Source organism: Colossoma macropomum, unplaced genomic scaffold (genome assembly GCF_904425465.1).
Source record: "Colossoma macropomum unplaced genomic scaffold, Colossoma_macropomum, whole genome shotgun sequence".
Taxonomy (NCBI): Eukaryota; Metazoa; Chordata; class Actinopteri; order Characiformes; family Serrasalmidae; genus Colossoma; species Colossoma macropomum.
In genome coordinates, this window is record NW_023494787.1 from 45,922,431 (window position 1) to 45,940,469 (window position 18,039).

The 18,039-nt window shown below is 37.9% G+C and overlaps 2 protein-coding genes across 2 annotated transcripts in view; one reads left to right on the top strand and one right to left on the bottom strand.

Moving 5' to 3' along the window:
* Positions 1-8,760, top strand: part of znrf2a (zinc and ring finger 2a) — a 28,271-nt gene extending 19,511 nt beyond the window's left edge. The window contains exons 2-5 of the mRNA XM_036567565.1: positions 1,242-1,340; positions 5,328-5,433; positions 5,513-5,591; positions 7,565-8,760. Coding sequence (XP_036423458.1) covers positions 1,242-1,340; positions 5,328-5,433; positions 5,513-5,570 — 263 coding nt within the window. The 3' untranslated portion in view covers positions 5,571-5,591; positions 7,565-8,760. The remainder of the gene's footprint in view (positions 1-1,241; positions 1,341-5,327; positions 5,434-5,512; positions 5,592-7,564) is intronic.
* A 105-nt stretch (positions 8,761-8,865) lies between these two features.
* Positions 8,866-15,248, bottom strand: ggcta (gamma-glutamylcyclotransferase a). The gene is made up of 4 exons (XM_036567566.1): positions 14,844-15,248; positions 13,290-13,435; positions 11,561-11,693; positions 8,866-9,091 (listed from the first exon to the last, which is right to left on the bottom strand). The coding sequence occupies exons 1-4, from the start codon at positions 14,952-14,954 to the stop codon at positions 8,966-8,968; spliced, it is 516 nt and encodes a 171-aa protein (XP_036423459.1). The 5' UTR covers positions 14,955-15,248; the 3' UTR covers positions 8,866-8,965.
* Positions 15,249-18,039: the final 2,791 nt, after the last annotated feature.

Consider the following 18,039-nt stretch of genomic DNA (forward strand, 5'->3'; position numbering starts at 1 on the left):
CTGAGAAAGCAGAAGGTGAGATAAATGAGGTAGGCACTCCTAGTCAGTCACCTGATATATGTAGGGGCATGTGGGAGTGGAGTCTTGGATGACTGACCCAAAGTAGCCATTCAGCACTGCCTATTCACTCTGATGTGGGCACTTCCCATACATGTAATATGTAGTGAACTGACTGAAAGGGCCCTTATCTGCAAGGAAGCCAGCAAATACAGTGGTATGCAAAAGTTTGGTCAGTCCTGGTCAAATTACATGTTCTGTTGATTTTGTGAGTGAGATAACGTGTCATTTGACCAGGGGTTATGCAGACATTTGCATACAAGTGTAAGCTGCGAGATGATTGATATTCCAATAAGACATCTTATGAGAATAAACTGTCTATATATTGTTCATACTGTTAACAGGGAATTCCACTATTTTTTCAAAACTTATACATAATTAAATGGTTTTAAAAATCATTCAGAGTGGTTTGATGTCTCCCATTCTAGAAAAATTTGCCAAGTTGAAACTCTTCACAGGGGTTGATAGATACTGAATGTCTGAAGAGCTTAAATGCCTTTAAAAGCTGCCTCAGTTCTTACAATACATTTTTTACAGATATGCTGTTTGATGCTGGAGAATTTTTTTTTTTTTAAGTCCATAAATGGCGAAGAGGTGTTTATTTTCCCCTTATCAATACTGCATATAAAAAAAAAACGTGTGTATGTTTACTGGTGGCTTTGGATAGTAAATAATATCTGGGTGGTAAGTGTTTCTACAGTAATCCATTTCACATCAAACCACTCTAAATGACTGAGTTTACATTTAAACTTTTGAGTTTGAAAATTCAGTGGAATTCCTCATTAATATCTCAAATGCAATATATTGTACTGTATAATATATGGGTGCTATAAAGACCCATTTTCCAAAATGTTCTCCATAGAACCAGCACAATTTTTAATCACAAATGATTTCACAAGGCAGAGAACCGTTTAAGCGTGCGAGTGCTTCTTAGAGTTTTCCTTAGAACCATTTTCTTTATTAAAGAACCCTTGAAGAGCCATCTTTTTTAAGAGTGGAGCTGAATGTGATGGACTGGTCTGAGTTCAGAGTCAGTATATTATGCCAGTCCATCTCAAAGAGAGCTGGACTAGCAGTACATTGAACTGTCTGATATTAAACTGTTATTAATGTGCAGCTGTTATCTAATTTCATAAAGGTGAAACCTTGATGTGAACCTTCATGCATTTGTGTTTGTTTTTCAGCTGGATTCCATTGTCCCATGTGTTCAAAGTTTGTTGCCTCGGATGAAATGGATCTCCACCTTGTCATGTGTCTCACCAAGCCGAGGCTGACCTATAACGGTGAGAACGCTATTTGATTATTTGTTGGTTGAACATGGATAGAAAACAGCCTGTTACATTTACCCAGTCACCTGTAAACCTTCCTCCATATCCCTGCCACCCCATTCAGTCAGTAATCATTAACATAACCCCTGACTTCCCTCCTTTCGTTTAACCCCCTGCAGGTGGGTTTATATCTGCCTCTGCCTTTCAGAATTCGGATTTGATCCACCTGTCAGTTGCCTTGCTTTGTGAATTGTCCTTCTTGAAAGGGAATTCCACTGACTTTTCAGAATTTCTGCGTAATTGAATACGGTGGAAGCAAAGTCTTTTCAGAGTAGTTTCATGTGAAATGCTCCATTCTAAAAGCTCCCTCACAGAAAGTTGCATGAAATGGCTATGAATACGCCGTCTGATGCCTGAGACATTGTTTTACAGTCATTTCAAGAGAGGGTTTTGGCCTAAAACATCTTTAAAACCGGTTCATGATGGAGTGGTACGTGTGGCTTCATAAAATGTCTATATTTGCGTTGCACAAATCCTTCAGTAAGTCTCTCTACAGTGCACCATTTCACATCAGATTACTCTGAATGGCTTTCTGTACATCTCAATAACTGAATAATGCAGAAGGGTCATTCTACAGAAACGTCCACTTTTCTGTCTATCCCTAGGTGTCACTGGTGTTACAAACCCTCATTGGTGTTACACATAAGAAAAGTAACACCAGAGACATTTTTAATGAAAAATGCATTTTACAAAATGGCTGCCACAGAGCATCAAACTACATGTTGTCAATCATGGAATATCCACTAAAATATGTAATTCAATCCATTTGTATTCTATTTTTCCACAATTACATAAGAATAAAGTAGGTCACACCAGTGACTTCAGCTAAAAGCTTTATATGAAATCATGAGCTAAATGAGAAAATCTCTGATAACTGAAAGACACAGTGGACTCACCACGAGCTTTTCCTCATAGATCCTCAGAAAATAGGTAAAAGGAAGTCAAGTGATGTCATCAGTGTGACTTATTTCAAAATAAAAGATTTTTTTGTTATGCAGTAACACCAGTGACACGACTCCTGGGGACAACAACTTTCATTATATATTGTAAAATATTTATTTGGCATTTGTTTTCTTTGTCATTTAAATCATATTCCATAGTCATGTTTAGATTATTGTAGTTAAAATAGCAGAAAAATGTTTGTTTGTCTCTTCAAAATATGGCCTTACCCTTTACACATGACTGTGAGGATGAGCACTTCTGTGGCGTTTGGAATTCTAGATAATTGATTTAAAAACCAATATTGCTAAATTGATGTCTAGGTGGGTGTAATTGTTAAAATAACATTTGTTTTATTTGAAAATGTAAAAAAATTGTAACCCTAACATGTTTTCCAAGTGTAATATATCTGTAAACACTAGGGACACAAAAATGGACGTTTGTGTCGGATGACCCAGAAATGTTGAAAACTCCCCTTTAATTTAGTTGTGTAGATGGCAGTTTGCATTTCCATCTAACACTGGCAATTATTTACCCTAGAAAGTTTTAAGTAAGTAAGTCCAAAAAAAGGTTTTGCATATTGGAGTTAATGTGTTTAGAAGGCATTCATTCAGTTATGAATTAATTTGTGTTAGAAAGTGTTAGAGATGTGTGTCCATGTCACTTTTTTCCTTCGAGCAGTCACAGACTGGTTCTAAGTGCCCTTCTCGCCTAAAAAGAAACAGTGAGTCCTAGGAGCTGTAGTGTTTTCAGGGAACACTGCAGCAGATTTGGTTTCCATGAATAGGAGAGACTGAATGAGTGGCCTGGCCTGGCCTGGCCTGGCAAGGGGAAGGGGGGTAGACAGAGTAAACAACAGTGTGGGTGGTGACGCTCACGCTGTGAAGGACAGTGCCTGATGACACAGCAGAACTGCTGCTCAGGGCTTCCAGCCAGGCTCTGTTGTGAATACTTGATCACCTAGTTATACGGCTTTCCGCAAGCAAGGATCAAATTCCAGAAGTACATTGGCAATTAAAAAAAATTAATCACGTACACACATCATATGCTGATGTTTAGCAACTGTTTTTATGTGTTCATTTTGTCTGCCCGCTTAAAGGAGCGAGCAAAAACAAAAAAAAAATAACAGATACTCCACCAATACAGGATGTGACTCAGTTCATTAAATAAAATTCATATGATTTTATAACGCTTGTTTGGTGCCCCAAAAACAGTCGTAATTCATTTTATGGGACCATTTTCTAATTTCTCTTTATAAACAGGCTGTTTTTGTTACTGCATTTAAGTCTGAAATATGTATATGAGCTCTATTCTGATTGGCTGCCCTGTATGCTGCTCATTCTAACAATGTGGGCTGAAACACTCCTTATAACTTCACTTTGAACGTGTAGAGATAAACTCCTGTAGGCTGAAGAGGCAAATTTAAATGGGTTGTGCATATCACTGTTGTCAGAAGAAAACCTCTTATCTCCAAAATGGTAACTTTACAGGAGAAGGAAAAAACCTACTTTACTTTTAATGTAAGTCAATGGACAAACTTTTTGCCAAGGCTGTTTCTTTTAGTCCATTCATCATGAAATTTACACAAAATGTAAAGAGCAACAGGCATTTTCAAATTATATCAAAAACAGAAAACCTACAACAAAAGAGAAATGCCAACAAGGCAGAATGTGACACAGTTCCTTAAGTGAAGTTCAGGCACAGTTCAAGACCCATTGACATATTTTGGGGCTGTGATGGGAAATATAAGAAGGGCCTATTGCCCAACCATCTGGGGACAGTGGACCTGGGCAGTAGGGCAGTGTAATTGTAATAGCAAAGGGCGCTTTTAGCATGTAAATGTGTATATAGTAATGTAATATAATATGTAGTAAAGTATATTTTTCTATATACATTTTTTATAATAATAGTAAAATAATAAAATATCATCCGGATTAGATTTAGATATTGCTCAGGCCTTGTGGACAGCAGTGAAGAACATAGCCCTACACAAGATCTAAATGGGGTTTAAATCGTGTCTGAACATAATTTGTTTTCCTTCAAGTGAAGAGACAGGATGAACACGTCAAAACAGTTGCTGAACTTTAGTGTATGACATACGTGCATATGAGCAATTTTGTTCTGACTGCCAGTGTTTTGAAAGGCCCATATAATGTAAACTTTCTTTTTCAAAATGAGACATACTGTTCTTTTCCAAGTCCATACAGTCCATATATGGAAGTTAAATAACCCATTTTGAATTCATTGTGCTTGTAATTGAATTGATATTCCCCATTAATATCACAAATGTAGTGTATTGTACTGTCGAAAATGGTTCTGTATCCAAAAGGGTTACAAGCTTGATATCGTAAAAATAGATGAACCCTTCTTGGTGCTATAGAGACCCCTTTTCAAACAGGTACTGTATAGAACCATATAAATCATTTTTCCATCAATCTGAAGAATTATTTCACAATGCAGAGAACCTGTTAAGGTTTAATGATTCTGAGAGTTTTCCTGGTTCTATATAGAACCATTTTCCTTACTAAAGAACCCTTGAAGAGCCATCAAGCATGCAGATGGTTCCATTTTGAATTCACTGTGCCTGTAATGTCACAGAATCTAGTTCACGTACATCCACCTATTCGGTGTACAGCAGTTTAGCCCCATCCAGTTCACACTGAAATTAGGAGTTCAGGAGTGTTTCAGCCCAGGCTGCTTTTTCAATGAGGCAGCACTCAGTGTAGCCAATCAGAATAGAGTTCATTTACATATCAGTCTTAAAGGTACAGTAACAAACTGCTTGTTTAATTCTAAGGGATAAATAAAAGATATGAACAAATGAACGAATGAATTTGGTACGTAAATGTTATAAGTGGACTTCAGGGGGCAGAAGTACAATGCAGGAAATATACAGGACATGGGCCCTTTAATTTGCAACAGTGCCCTCATCTGGCTTGGGTTTGCACTGTTCTTCTGTTGTGATATTGCAACCCTGTAACTCCTCTACTTTGATGGCTTTAGAGGACGTTTTGACAAAGGACTCTGGGGAGTGTGCAATATGCTTGGATGACCTGTTGCAGGGGGACACCATTGCCAGACTGCCCTGCCTCTGCATCTACCACAAAGGGTAAAGAAAAGACAGGCCAGCATACACTTCATGCAAACAAGCACGACTCTGGTTACTAATCCATATTTACTTCCTGCAGGTGTATTGATGAATGGTTTGAGGTGAACAGATCTTGCCCAGAGCACCCCACTGATTAAACCACTGCCATTATTGCACAGGTATTTTATACCTCTAATTTATTTTCATCATTTTTTATAAGATTCAGATTTTTTTAATGACCACATAGTCAAGCTGGTGGAGTTCATTTGTGGTACAGCACTCCCCAAGTATAGTTCCAACACCGAGCGTATGATATAGGGGCCGAATTCATTAAAAGCTTTTCTAAGAAAAAACTTATAAAGGGTCTAAAGACAAGTGCTAAGAAGATTTTAGATTAGATTAGATAATACTTTATTTTTTGTTACTTTATCTATCTATATATGTGTAATTTGAATTAAATGTCATTTGCGTTTGGACAGACGCAAAAGAATGTAAAACAAAATTTCAAATTTACATTCAAAATATATTTGCAAACAAGAACTAGAAGTGATTGTAGAGGCTACAAAAATTCTCCTTGGTCTAGTTTAATAATTGTTTTTATGAAACTCATTCGGAAGTTATAGTTTTAGGTAACTGTCAGACAGGCCTACCCAAAGTGTGACCTGCAGGCCAGAGTTGACCCATGAGAATGTTTAATTTGGCCTGCAAGAAAGTTACCCTTCCCCACCCCCTCATCACTCAGTGAGAGAACAAATCTATTTATTCTATATAACTTATTCAGTTCTTATTAAATCTATATATATATTTTTAAAAATATTTTAGTAACAAAATATAATGTTACGTCGATAAATACATTTTTAAATACTTGATTTTAAACCTTTGTACAAAGAGTTATATTTAGTACCAGGGTTCTATAATGTTGGAACAATTGCAGAACCATTTTTAAAAAGTTATTTAAAGAATCATAAACAACAGATTTTCCATTATAGAGAAGAACCTTTTAACCATGCAAAGACCAATGTATGCATTCAAATGGTTCTTTGAGATGTCACGGTTCTACATATAGCCATTGCCTTTACTAAAGGACCCTTGAAGACAAGAGTGAGGCTGTTGTAAGGATAAGAAAATACTACGTGTTTTAACAGGTGATCTTAAAAGAAAAGGTGAGAATAAAATGAAGAGAACTTTGCTTCATTAAAAAGACACCATATTTCATCTTTAGTTGGATTTAGAGCAGCGCAGTATGTGAAATGTTGAATTAAAGACCCATTCAGTTTTAATAGCATTTTTAATGAGCACTAATGAGGCTTTTTTTGTCTGTTCTATCTTACCAAACCTCAGAAAAACGAAATCGTGCTACATATTGTATATCGTGAAAATGTCTTGAAGTATCATATGTTGTTGCCATATCGCCCACCGCTACTGTCGATACTTAATAGCTCCCAACTAAAGACAGAAACAGCGTGATCTCAAATAAACATTACTCACTGCTGCCCTCTATTGGTGCTACAGCAACACTGACAAAGCCAAATGTTCTTGATTTTTAATATTATGTGCTTATTTTTTTTACTGGTCACAGTTTACGCTAGAACCATGAAACTTTGCCGGAGCGTAGAGCCTATGCAGGAATAATGTTCTAGTGCTTTTGGGACCAATCGCACATATGTTGTTGTTGTTTTTGTTTTTTTGTTTTTTCTTTTGTTTGTCCAGCATTCATTCAGACATTTTTTCCTCCATAGGAAATGAAGGGAGAATTGTTGAGAGTTGAGAAATTGAACTGCCACACACAATGTCACACAGGGCATCTCTCACACTGCCCCTCATAGACATATGGCCAAGCAACACCTTGGCAACCACCTGCAATTTCCTAGTAACGGCTTTGTCAAGCCGATGTAATCTGTTGACAAATTCTCACTTCTAGTTAAACCTGTTTTAGCAAGACCCATGTCTCAAATGTGTTCTCTGCTTTCTTTTATTTGTAAGCATTTGCTCGATCCAACTCATCCAACTGTCAACGTTAACAACTGTCAAAAATTATTGCAGTCAGCTTAAATGATTGCAATCGGCACAAATAACTGCGCTCAGGTGAGTTATGTAATAATTGTGCACTTACTGGGCCAACAATATGACCATACATGTATCTTGTTTTTAGGTTCCCTAACGTCTTCACTGAGGAGTAGCTTATAAGAAGACATTCAGAAATTGGACTGCAGAAGCTGTGATCCAGGATTTGGACACTGATTTATAAGGCTCACCTGTTACCAGCTAAGGCCTGTGCCAAAAGACAGTTAAAAGCAAAGCCTCAGGGATCCCGCCTGCGTGTGTAACGTACCCTTTGGTTCTTCTCCATTTTAACACACCAAAGGACAAAGTGTCCACAAGCCCAACCAGCGTGTCAGACCCATCTGGGCATCAGGTTTCAGGTTGTAGCCTTCAAAACCCTATCTGCACTGGACAGCCTTCTTCCTTTCTGGACTTATCTAACCCTGCTTGGGGGAAGAAGGACGTTTCAGTCATCAAGTGCATGACTGAACATGAAGAATGATGATTGTGATTATGGCCATTTTTGGGATAAGCTGGAGGATGATTTCTCTGTCTGTAAATAGAAATTTTGGAGTAGCCACTAATTGATCTTCTTTTCCCTCAGCCTCTCCATTTCAAAGAAATGGTCCGTTGTCATTCGTTTCCCTTTCTAGCGTAGAGATCACATAGCAGGGTGCTAAAAGAATCAAGTGCCGTTTTGTCAAAATGTGCTGCTACGTTTATCACAAACAATAGTCAGAAATGATATATTTTACTAAAGCATTTGTTTTCTAAGAGGTTAGGAACGAAGATCAAGGTAAATGTAAAATTTGTTCCACTGTTCTGTTGTTGCTAGTGGTTTTGACGCATCTTCAATGTCCTCACAAGTTGTAGAATTATGAGTTAAGTAATTACAGCAGTCACAGTTTTGATTGCACACGTAGTATAAGAATGGCACAGCCTTACATAAGGGGTGTACTGTAGTTTGGCTTATCACAATTACTCAGAATTTCATTGAACTGTTCTGTTGTACTGTATTTCTTGGAAGAAAACACTTTTTAAAATGTTTCCATATAATTTTAATAGTAGTTCCAGTCAAACACTTGCCCATATGTACAATAGAGTTATTGTGAGTAAAATCCACCTTGATAACTTTAATAAAAAAAATACATACACACACTCACGTGTATGTATGTATGTGTGTGTGTATATATATACATATATATGAGTATCTAATTTAGATATTTTTGTTAATTATTTGCTACTTCTTTATGGAATTCCTCCATGTACATGTAAAAATAATCAAATTAAAAATATTACATCTAACTTATGTTCAATTTTGAAAATGAAATAATCAAAGTTTGAAATATCTTTACTGTAAATCTGTATTTGGTTTCATCAAACCCTTTTATATCAAGAATCACACAAAAGCACTGGCCATCTTTCAGCATCACCATGCATCATGATTTACTCGGACCAGTGGCTCTGCGGAAGCTTTTATTTTTGCATTGTGAATTTTCCCCCCACACGATCATTTCTTAAAATCTTTAATCTCATCTAATATGGTGGGTCCAGCATAATTGTTGGTCTCCACTGCCTGCAGCATATCGATGTACTCTTGAGGTAGTCCGTTCTGTTGGGCTCCTAGACATACAACCTGTGGGAGGGCAGAAAGGGAGACACTGTTTAATTAAGTTAAAACAGTAGATGTAATTCAATCATTGAGATGGGAACAAAGTCATTCAAAGTGTTTTGTTTTAAACAAAAACAAAATTTACATCACAGCAGTGATGATGGGAACCAGACGTCTGAAGCATTAAATCCTGTTGTCAGAAGAAAACCAGAAAACCTTGTATCTCCAAAATAGTAACTTTACAGGAGAAGGAAAAAACATACCTTAACTTTTAATGTAAGTCAATGGAACCAGACATTTTTCCAAGTAATTTTGGGTCATTTCTTTTGGTCCATTCATCATGAAATTCACACACAATGTAAAGGCCAGCAGGTATTTTCATATTATTTCAAAAACTAAAAACATTAAAAATGGAGATGCAAGGTTTTCTTCCGACAGCAGCAATTTAATACTTCATAGTTAGTATGAAATGGTTACGAATACACTGAAGTTTTATATGAGCTTTGAGATGAGCTTGTAGCCCATTCATGGTGGAGGGGTACATGTGGGGTGTTGTGAGGTAAAACAGTCCCCAGAGAAACATTCAGAATAACCACTATTCTTCTATCATCAGCATATGAAAACTCAGAAGACACATTTAGGTCCACTAATCATTTTCGGATAATAAATAAAATGGCATGAAAGCTTTCTTAAGAAAAAACTTGCAAAGATTCATAAGACAAACACTAAAGTTCGTAAGAATGTTCTTAAACGCAATTCTTGAAAAAAAAATTAGGAATTTCTCAAATATTCTCTTAAGATAATCTTAATTAGTTCTCTAAGATTTTTGTAAGAAAACCCTCATTGTTTTCTTATGTAGGCTGTGTTGCATTTTACAACTTACCATAAATGCTGTGAGATACATTTTAAATTTGTATTAACTGTTATTTCCGTTACTTAATCCACTCAGAGGAGCAAAGTGGAGGAAATACATCAAACCAAGCGTTTAAAAACTTTTGCAAACAAGAACTGGAGGTGATGGAGGAAGAAACAGCCAACAGGAAAAAAAACCTCCTCTGAAAATATGATAATTGCGGGGTAATAGAGGAAAGCAAGAGACGAGGATGGGGAGTAGTAGATGCAGCGTCAGTGTTTTCGTCAGTTTAGACACTCACCTCATCAACTCTTACAGCCTAAGACAAGTGTGAGGCTATTGTAAGGTTAAGATCACATTTAAGAACATAATGTTTTCAAGAAAACCACTAGTTCTTAGAATTATTCTTAAGAAACAGTTAAGAAAAAAAAAAAGAGCGTTTTAACCTTTTCAACTCCTTGAGACCACCGGTGGTTCCAAAACGCACGTCATATTCTTCATAACTTTCATTTGTCATAAGCTACATTCTAAAGGTGGGTGTCATATGAGAGCTGTAACTGTCTTCTTTCCAGTCAAATAGATGGGTGATGTAATTTTAAACCCTTATAATAAAAGAAGTTGAACTCAATTTTTTTGGTCTACTGAAAGTCGACCCATTTTTCCACAAATCTGGGCTATAAACTATAAACAGATGGCGTCTCTTCAGTGATCTGCTCTGTAAAAATTATTTTTATAAAATAATACAAAGAGCATCTAAGATTTTTGGCTTTCAGTAAATTCTAAGTATACAGCAATATGTGTGATCATAAAACACACGTTCTGCTGATCTGAGGGGAGCTTTAAAAAAATAAAATAAAATAAAAATTGACATTTATTTCATGCAGTTACTGAATATTTTGCCTTACAATTTGGTTATGTAAATTCAGATGGAAAAACCAAAATATACCCTGGCAACTTATTTGAAGAATGCCAGTTTCTCAAAACTTTTTTCTTAAGTATGAAGTACTTAAGTACATTTAAGATTTTCTTAAGACACTCATGAATCTGGCTTGTTCCTCTCACCACCACTAAACAAATCGAAGTCTGTAGCTTTCACTACTCCGCACCATCTCACATCAAACTACTCTGAATGACTTTCATCTCAGCCGTTCCCCTTTAAGTCATGTACTGTTCTATGAACAGCGGACCAACTGAATCAATCTGGACCCACTGTTCCAAAAGCTTTGAGGTGTTTATGATTATCTTAAACACACATTCAAATCTCAGTGTGTACCACCAAGCTCTTTGAACTACAACACTTTAGGGAAACTTCATGGACCTGCCAAGGCTGAATGGGGAAACATTAGCTAGTGCTTTCATGTGGTGCAGGAGGCCGTTTGAATAATTAGAAGACAATGCTAAACCCAGCTGCTCTACAGTTTACACTTTAACACGTGTGCTCTTGTGTAGTCAATCATTAATGGACAGAAAAGATTCATTAATTATACCCATTTTGCTGAGCAGCTGCACCTCTGTTAAGAGCAACCTTAACCTATGTGTGAGTAAGCCTTGCTATGCCTGTTTTTTGTTGGGGACTATGATTATTGACATTTGATATCTGAACTGTTTCGCTAATCAGTAGTCGTAGAAGTAAAATATACCTCTTTGTACTGTGGGGAAGGAAGGCGAGGTCTAAATTTGTTCATCTTGTACGTTCTACAGACAATTAGTCCAGTTTCTGTCTCCACGTTTACCTCCAAAGGGCTGTAGACACCCTTATCCACTTCCTCCTGTCTGAAGATGCAAAGGAACAGATGTGTCAAAAGAAGCAGTTAAAGCATTTACAAGTTAAAGGGCTCATATCCTACAGTTGCGTATACACTATATGGACAAAAGTGTTGGGACGCCTACACATTACGCCCACAGGAGATTTTATGACATCCCATTCTAAATCCATAGGCATTAATATGGAGTTGGTCCCCCTTTGCAGCTATAACAGCTTCCACTCTTCTGGGAAGCTTTCTACAAGATTTTGGGGTGTATATGTGGGACTTTGACCATTCATCCAGAAGAGTACTTGTGAGACTGACACTGTCAGTCACTGGTCAGACACTGATGTTGTATGAGAGGGTCTGGCTCACAATCTCCGTTCTAGTTCATCCCAAAGGTGTTCAATGGAGTTGAGGTCAGGGCTCTGTGAGGGCCAGTCAAGTTCTTCCACACCAAACTCACCCAGGCATGCCTTTATGGACCTCGCCTTGTGCACTGGGTCACAGTCATGCTGGAACAGAAAAGGTTCTTCCCCAAATTGTTTCCACAAAGTTGGAAGCGTAGAATTGTCCAAAATGTCTTGGTGCTGAAGCATTAAGATTTCCCTTCACTGGAACTAAGGGTTCTAGACCAACCCCTGAAAAACAACCCCATATCATCATCCCTCCTCCACCAAACTGTACAGCTGGCACAGTGCAGTCAGGCAGGTAACGTTCTCCTGGCATTCGCCAAACCCAGACTCATCCATCAGACTGACAGATAGAGAAGTGTGATTCATCACTCCACAGAAAACGTTTCCACTGCTTCTGAGTCCAGTGGTGGTGTGCTTTATACCACTACACACCCCCCTCGGTGGCCCCACTGTGAGTTTGCGTGGTCTACCGCTTCGTGGCTAAGCTGCTGTTGTTCCTAGGTGCTTCCATTTCACAATAATAGCACTTACGGTTGTCTGGGGAAGATCTAGCAGGACAGGAATTTCACAAATTGACTTGTGGCAGAGGTGGCAGTGCCATGTTTAAAGCCACTGAGCTCATCAGTGCGACCCTCTACTGCCAGTGTTTGACTATCGAGACTGCAGGACTGCATGCTTAATTTCATCCACCTCTTGGCAATGAGTGTGTCTGCAACACCTGAACTCAATAATTAGGAGGGCTGTCCCAATACTTTTGTCTATATAGTGTGTTAATGTGGTCTTATGTACCAATTAATTTTTACATGATCATTTTCCAACCTCACGTCTCACGTTATCCCACGTTATGCCTCAGAATTAAACAATGTGTGTGTGTATATATGCCCTGCTTATGGGCAGTCAGGGCTGAAACACTATTACTTCAGTGTAAATGGGCGGGGCTAAACTACAGATGTGCTGGTTTTCATGACATCACACATCACAAAAACAGTGATTTCAAAACAGGCTGTTTTTGCAGTTTAGGCTGTACAGAATGGTACATTTTGAAACTAACAGTGTTTATATAATCAAGCTTTTATTTGAAAAAGGAGGAAGATTTCTTCATGAAATGGGCTCTTAATTATTTTTTTTTTTTATGCCGGCCTATAAGGCAGCTTAATTGTCAAGCTTGATCAAAACACACCAAAAGACAATCTTGTAATTTAACATACTTATCTAGACTTGTAAGGTTGTCTTCTCCCATTTTCCACACGACTCCCCAGACATCCTCATCTGGACACTCCTCAATCGTGGCCACTCCACCGTGCCACCTGCAATCCACATAATCTCCCCACAGACCGAATTTAAGGGCGTACCCCTGGGGGAACAAACGCTTAATAGTGAAAATGATATTCTGGCACTTCTGATTTTAATGTCTGAACCAATTTCTTACTAGTAAAAATCCATTTTTAAAAATTTGATAAAATTTCTTTTTATATGCAAATATTTTTGTATAAGAACTAAATTTGCACATCTAATAATTACATTTTCAGTAGTTACTAATCAATCTGAACATAACTAATTTCCACATGTCAAATTTTAAATTAATTAAAATTATTACTCCCATTTAAATGAAATAGAAAAGCTACAAATTCTTACTACTGAAAACTGAAATACGTGTTTTTTATGGTATTAATGTCGTTTTAGTAATTCAAATTTCTGATATCAAGAAACTTTGGATTAAAAGCTGAAACTTAAGACAAGTTTATTTATACAGCACCTTTCATAAACTGCGGTCATTCAGCGCTTTACTAATGAGAAAATACAAAAATAATTCAAATAAAATTTTTAGAAGAATAGAAATTTAAAAGATAAGGCTCTCAATATAAAAGCAACAACACTATGATGATGAAAAAAAGCCTAGGGTCTTAAAAAAAGATGATTCTTCAAGGGTTCTTTAGTAAAGACAATGGTTCTATATAGAACCATGAACACTCAAAGAACCATTTGCATGCTGACATGGTTCTTCAGATTGGTGGAGAATGTGTTCCATGTTTCTATATAGCACCAAAAAGGCTTCTGTTACTGTTACGATGTCAAGCTTGTAACAACTGAAGAGCTTTTTGGTGCTATAAAGAACCATTTTCAAAAACAACACATTCTCCATTAGTCTGAAGAACAATTTCACCATACAAAGAACCATTTAAGCATGTAAGTGGTTCTTTGAGTGTATATGGTTCTCTATAGTACCACTGTCTCTACTAAAGAACCCTTGAAGAACCTCACAGTTCTCCCCTACATGCTTGAAAAAGATTGTTCTTCAAGGGTTCTTTGGTAAAGAAAAATGGGTTTATATAGAACTATGAACACTCAAAGAACCTCTGCATGGTAAAAGGGTTCTTCAGACTAATGGAGAATCTGCTGTAGACAGTTTTATACAGAACCTTTTGGAAAAAAAGAACCCTTTTCAAAAAGGTTCTATACAGAACCATATACAACACATTCTCCATCAACCTGAAGAACTATTTAATGATGCAAAGAACCCTGTAGTCATGCAGATGGTTCTTTGAGTATCCATGGTCCTATATAGAACCATTTTCTTTACTAAAGAACCCTTGAAGCACCATCATCATTTTTAAGAGAGTAGATGAAGCGATCACGGGCTGATTATATGATATAATTGTCTTGTTCGAATTTCCCGTTCCACCTTAAATGGTGCGGCAGGTACGTTCTGGCGCCTCCATTTAAGGTGGAACGGGACATTTAACATCAGTGACATTACCCACCTTGAGTCGACCGACGCAGTGAAAGAGTGCGGAGGGGTTTTTGAGCTGCAGCCTCTCCTTCAGCAGGTTACTCCCGAAGGCGAAGTACATGAAGTAGCCGGCGGCTGACATGACACTTAACCTGCTGCCTGAGTCGCTCAGCTGCTTTCGTTACATCGGCTTATGAAAACTCAGCGGCCTGTTCAGACAAGGAATGTCACGACCTGGGCTAAGACTAACGCGAAGCCTTACACCGAATGCGTTTTCATTACATTATTAAAGTGATAATTAATCGTTACTAGCACCGAAAAACGCTCTGAATGTAAATCATTCTCTCGACTGATGAAAAAGCTTCCTGTGATCGTGGGTGTCAAAATAAAAGTGAGCCGGTTTATGAGGAGCCTGGCCGCTTCCTATTCCCCCCGTTACATCAGAAACAGGACCTCTGAACAGCAGAGGGCGCCCGCGAGCGAGTCCTCAATGAATGGGGGTGAATGGAGCTCAACGGCTAAAAACGAAGTTAAAATAGTTTCTAATCACTGAACCAGAACGTTTCTTTAACTTTAGAGAGTGGAAGGATGTATTTCACTAAAACAACAAAGAAATATCACCTGTATGTTTCCTTTTTTGTACAGCAAACCGGTTTTGGGCAGCAGAAGGCGGGCTTTACTGCTAGAGCGTGATGATTGATTGGCGAGCGGAGCAGCTCATTGGCTGTTCGCGCTCACTGACGTCATGAACGTACATGAGGCGCCGTTTTAAACTCGAGTTTAAAAGTTCTTAAAAATATAACAGCGGTGTTAAAATGTTTTATGCTGTTCTGTGTTCAGGAAATGATTCCATTCTTTTATATTATGTAATATAAAATATAATATAATATATAATATAAGCATTTATAAACTATGATTTTGCTCAAATGCTCCATATGATCCCATTCGTTTTGGACTCACTCTCGAGCGCCCTCTAGCGTTTGAGAAAACCAAAAGACATTCCAGAGTGAAAATTCCAGAGAACTTGTAGAGAGGAGAATTCTTCCGGGTTTCTCAAACGCTAGAGGGCGTTCCCGAGTGAGTCCAAAATGAATGGGTTGATATGGAGCATTTGAGCAAAATCATAGTTTATAAATGCTGAAACATTTTTAATATAAAAGAATGCAGTCATTTCCTGAACACTGAATATCATAAAACATTTGAACACTGCTGTTAAATTTTTAAGAGCTTTTAAACTCGAGTTATAGGAGTTTAAAACGGCGCCTCATGTACGTTCATGACGTCAGTGAGCGCGAACAGCCAATGAGCTGCTCCGCTCGCCAATCAATCATCACGCTCTAGCAGTAAAGCCCGCCTCCTTCTGCCCAAAACCCGTTTACTGTGGAAAAAAGGAAACATACAGGTGAGATTTCTTTGTTGTTTTAGTGAAATCCATCCTTCTACTTTCTAAAATTAAAGGAAAGTTCTGGTTCAGTGATTAGAAACTATTTTAAGTTTTCGTTTTTAGCCGTTGAGCTCCATTTACTCCCATTCATTGAGGACTCGCTCGCGGGCGCCCTCTGCTGTTCAGCAGTCCTGTTTTTGACGTAACGGGGGGAATAGGAAGCGGCCTCTCATAAACCGGCTCTGACATAACCGCGTTTAATGTTCCGAGTTATTCGTAGTAAAAAAGTGAAAATACAAATGAAAATAAGAAAACAACAATGAAGTCCTTTCCAAACCTTTTCTTATAATAATCTCCAGATCATAAGAAGACGTTGTACTGTTACAACTAGTTTTATTTTTATTTAGTTACAACCATAGATATACATACCTGGATGCCGCGTTGTCTGTTCTCTATCTGAGGCGATACGTCTGCGCGTCCGCCATGTTGGAGCGGTCAAGATTGAGAGATGATGAGTTCTCAGGATTAAATCGGCCACAACTTCCTTTTTATTCAACTGATTTTCACCAAACTCTTTTTGTTATAATCCTCAGACACGGATTAATCTAGGCTTTCTTTAATAACTGATCGTGCTAATTAGCCGTCCGGACCAGCAGGAAAGTATTCAGCAAATCCATTAGTGTGTGAATCACTTCTAATCTTAATACACATGAAAATAAAAGAACCAAAAAAAAACCCCACTAAAAAGGACAAAGCTAAAGTTGGCTTCCTGTTTGCCAGCTTTTTTCGAGTTTTCCCGCTCCACCTTAAATGGTGCAGCAGCAATTAAGGTGGAACGGGAAAACAAACATGAGCGTGGACCGCTGCGTTCCTTCCGTTATATAATCCTATCCCGCTTTCTGAGAGCAATATTCTTGAAACAGTGCAATTCTGGACAGTATATTTCTTAACCTGCCGCTCTGTAATGGTGCTGAATGCTGTCCAGCAGCGATATTGACCGCCCTAAAATGGCGGCGCCGTTGACGTGCCTGGCTGGACCCAACGCGGTATCTAGGTATGTGTATCTATGGTTCCAACCCAAAACTGCCGCGAGAGCTTGTTTTTGTAAACGTTTCCTTTGACTCACATACACCCTAAAACAATCAAAGTCTTAAACACTATTAATACTAATATTGATTTATTTATGTCTTACCCATAAACTATGACTACTCATCACAAGCATATATTTCCCATTTTGAATAAAAATTGGCTCTAAAAGTTTGTGGACACCTTGCTTATCCAAAATTTCTTCTGAAATTAAGGATATGAATAGAAAGTTTGTCCCTCTTTGCTGCAGTAACAGACCCTAGTGTTCTGGGAAAACTCTACAGTAGATGTTGGAACATGGCTGCGAGTATCTGATTATATTGAGCCACAAGAGCATTAGTGAGGTCAGGAACTCATGTTGGATGATTCTGTGTTATAAAGGCCACTCTAACTCAAGCCAAAAGTATTGGAAGGTGCTTGTCTACAGAGGTTGTACAATCTGTATGCATGCAATTAAATGCTCCTGTCAGCAATGGGTGCGCCTGAAAGCAGCTGTAGTCTGAATACTTTTGAACATGTTTTTTGATTAACAACTGCTGACATTTAACAGCAAAACTGAATATGAAATATGGCAGGTCACATTTTAATCATGGCCACACCAATTTAGCGACTTGTGTTACATTACAGCCGTTTGCACCAAGACTTTTCTAACTTGCGATTTATTAAACAAAAGCAAAAAAGCCTTGGCACACTTTTCAGAACATAATTAGATGCAACTGCATTACTACAATTAATCAATTAACACAGGACAAAATAA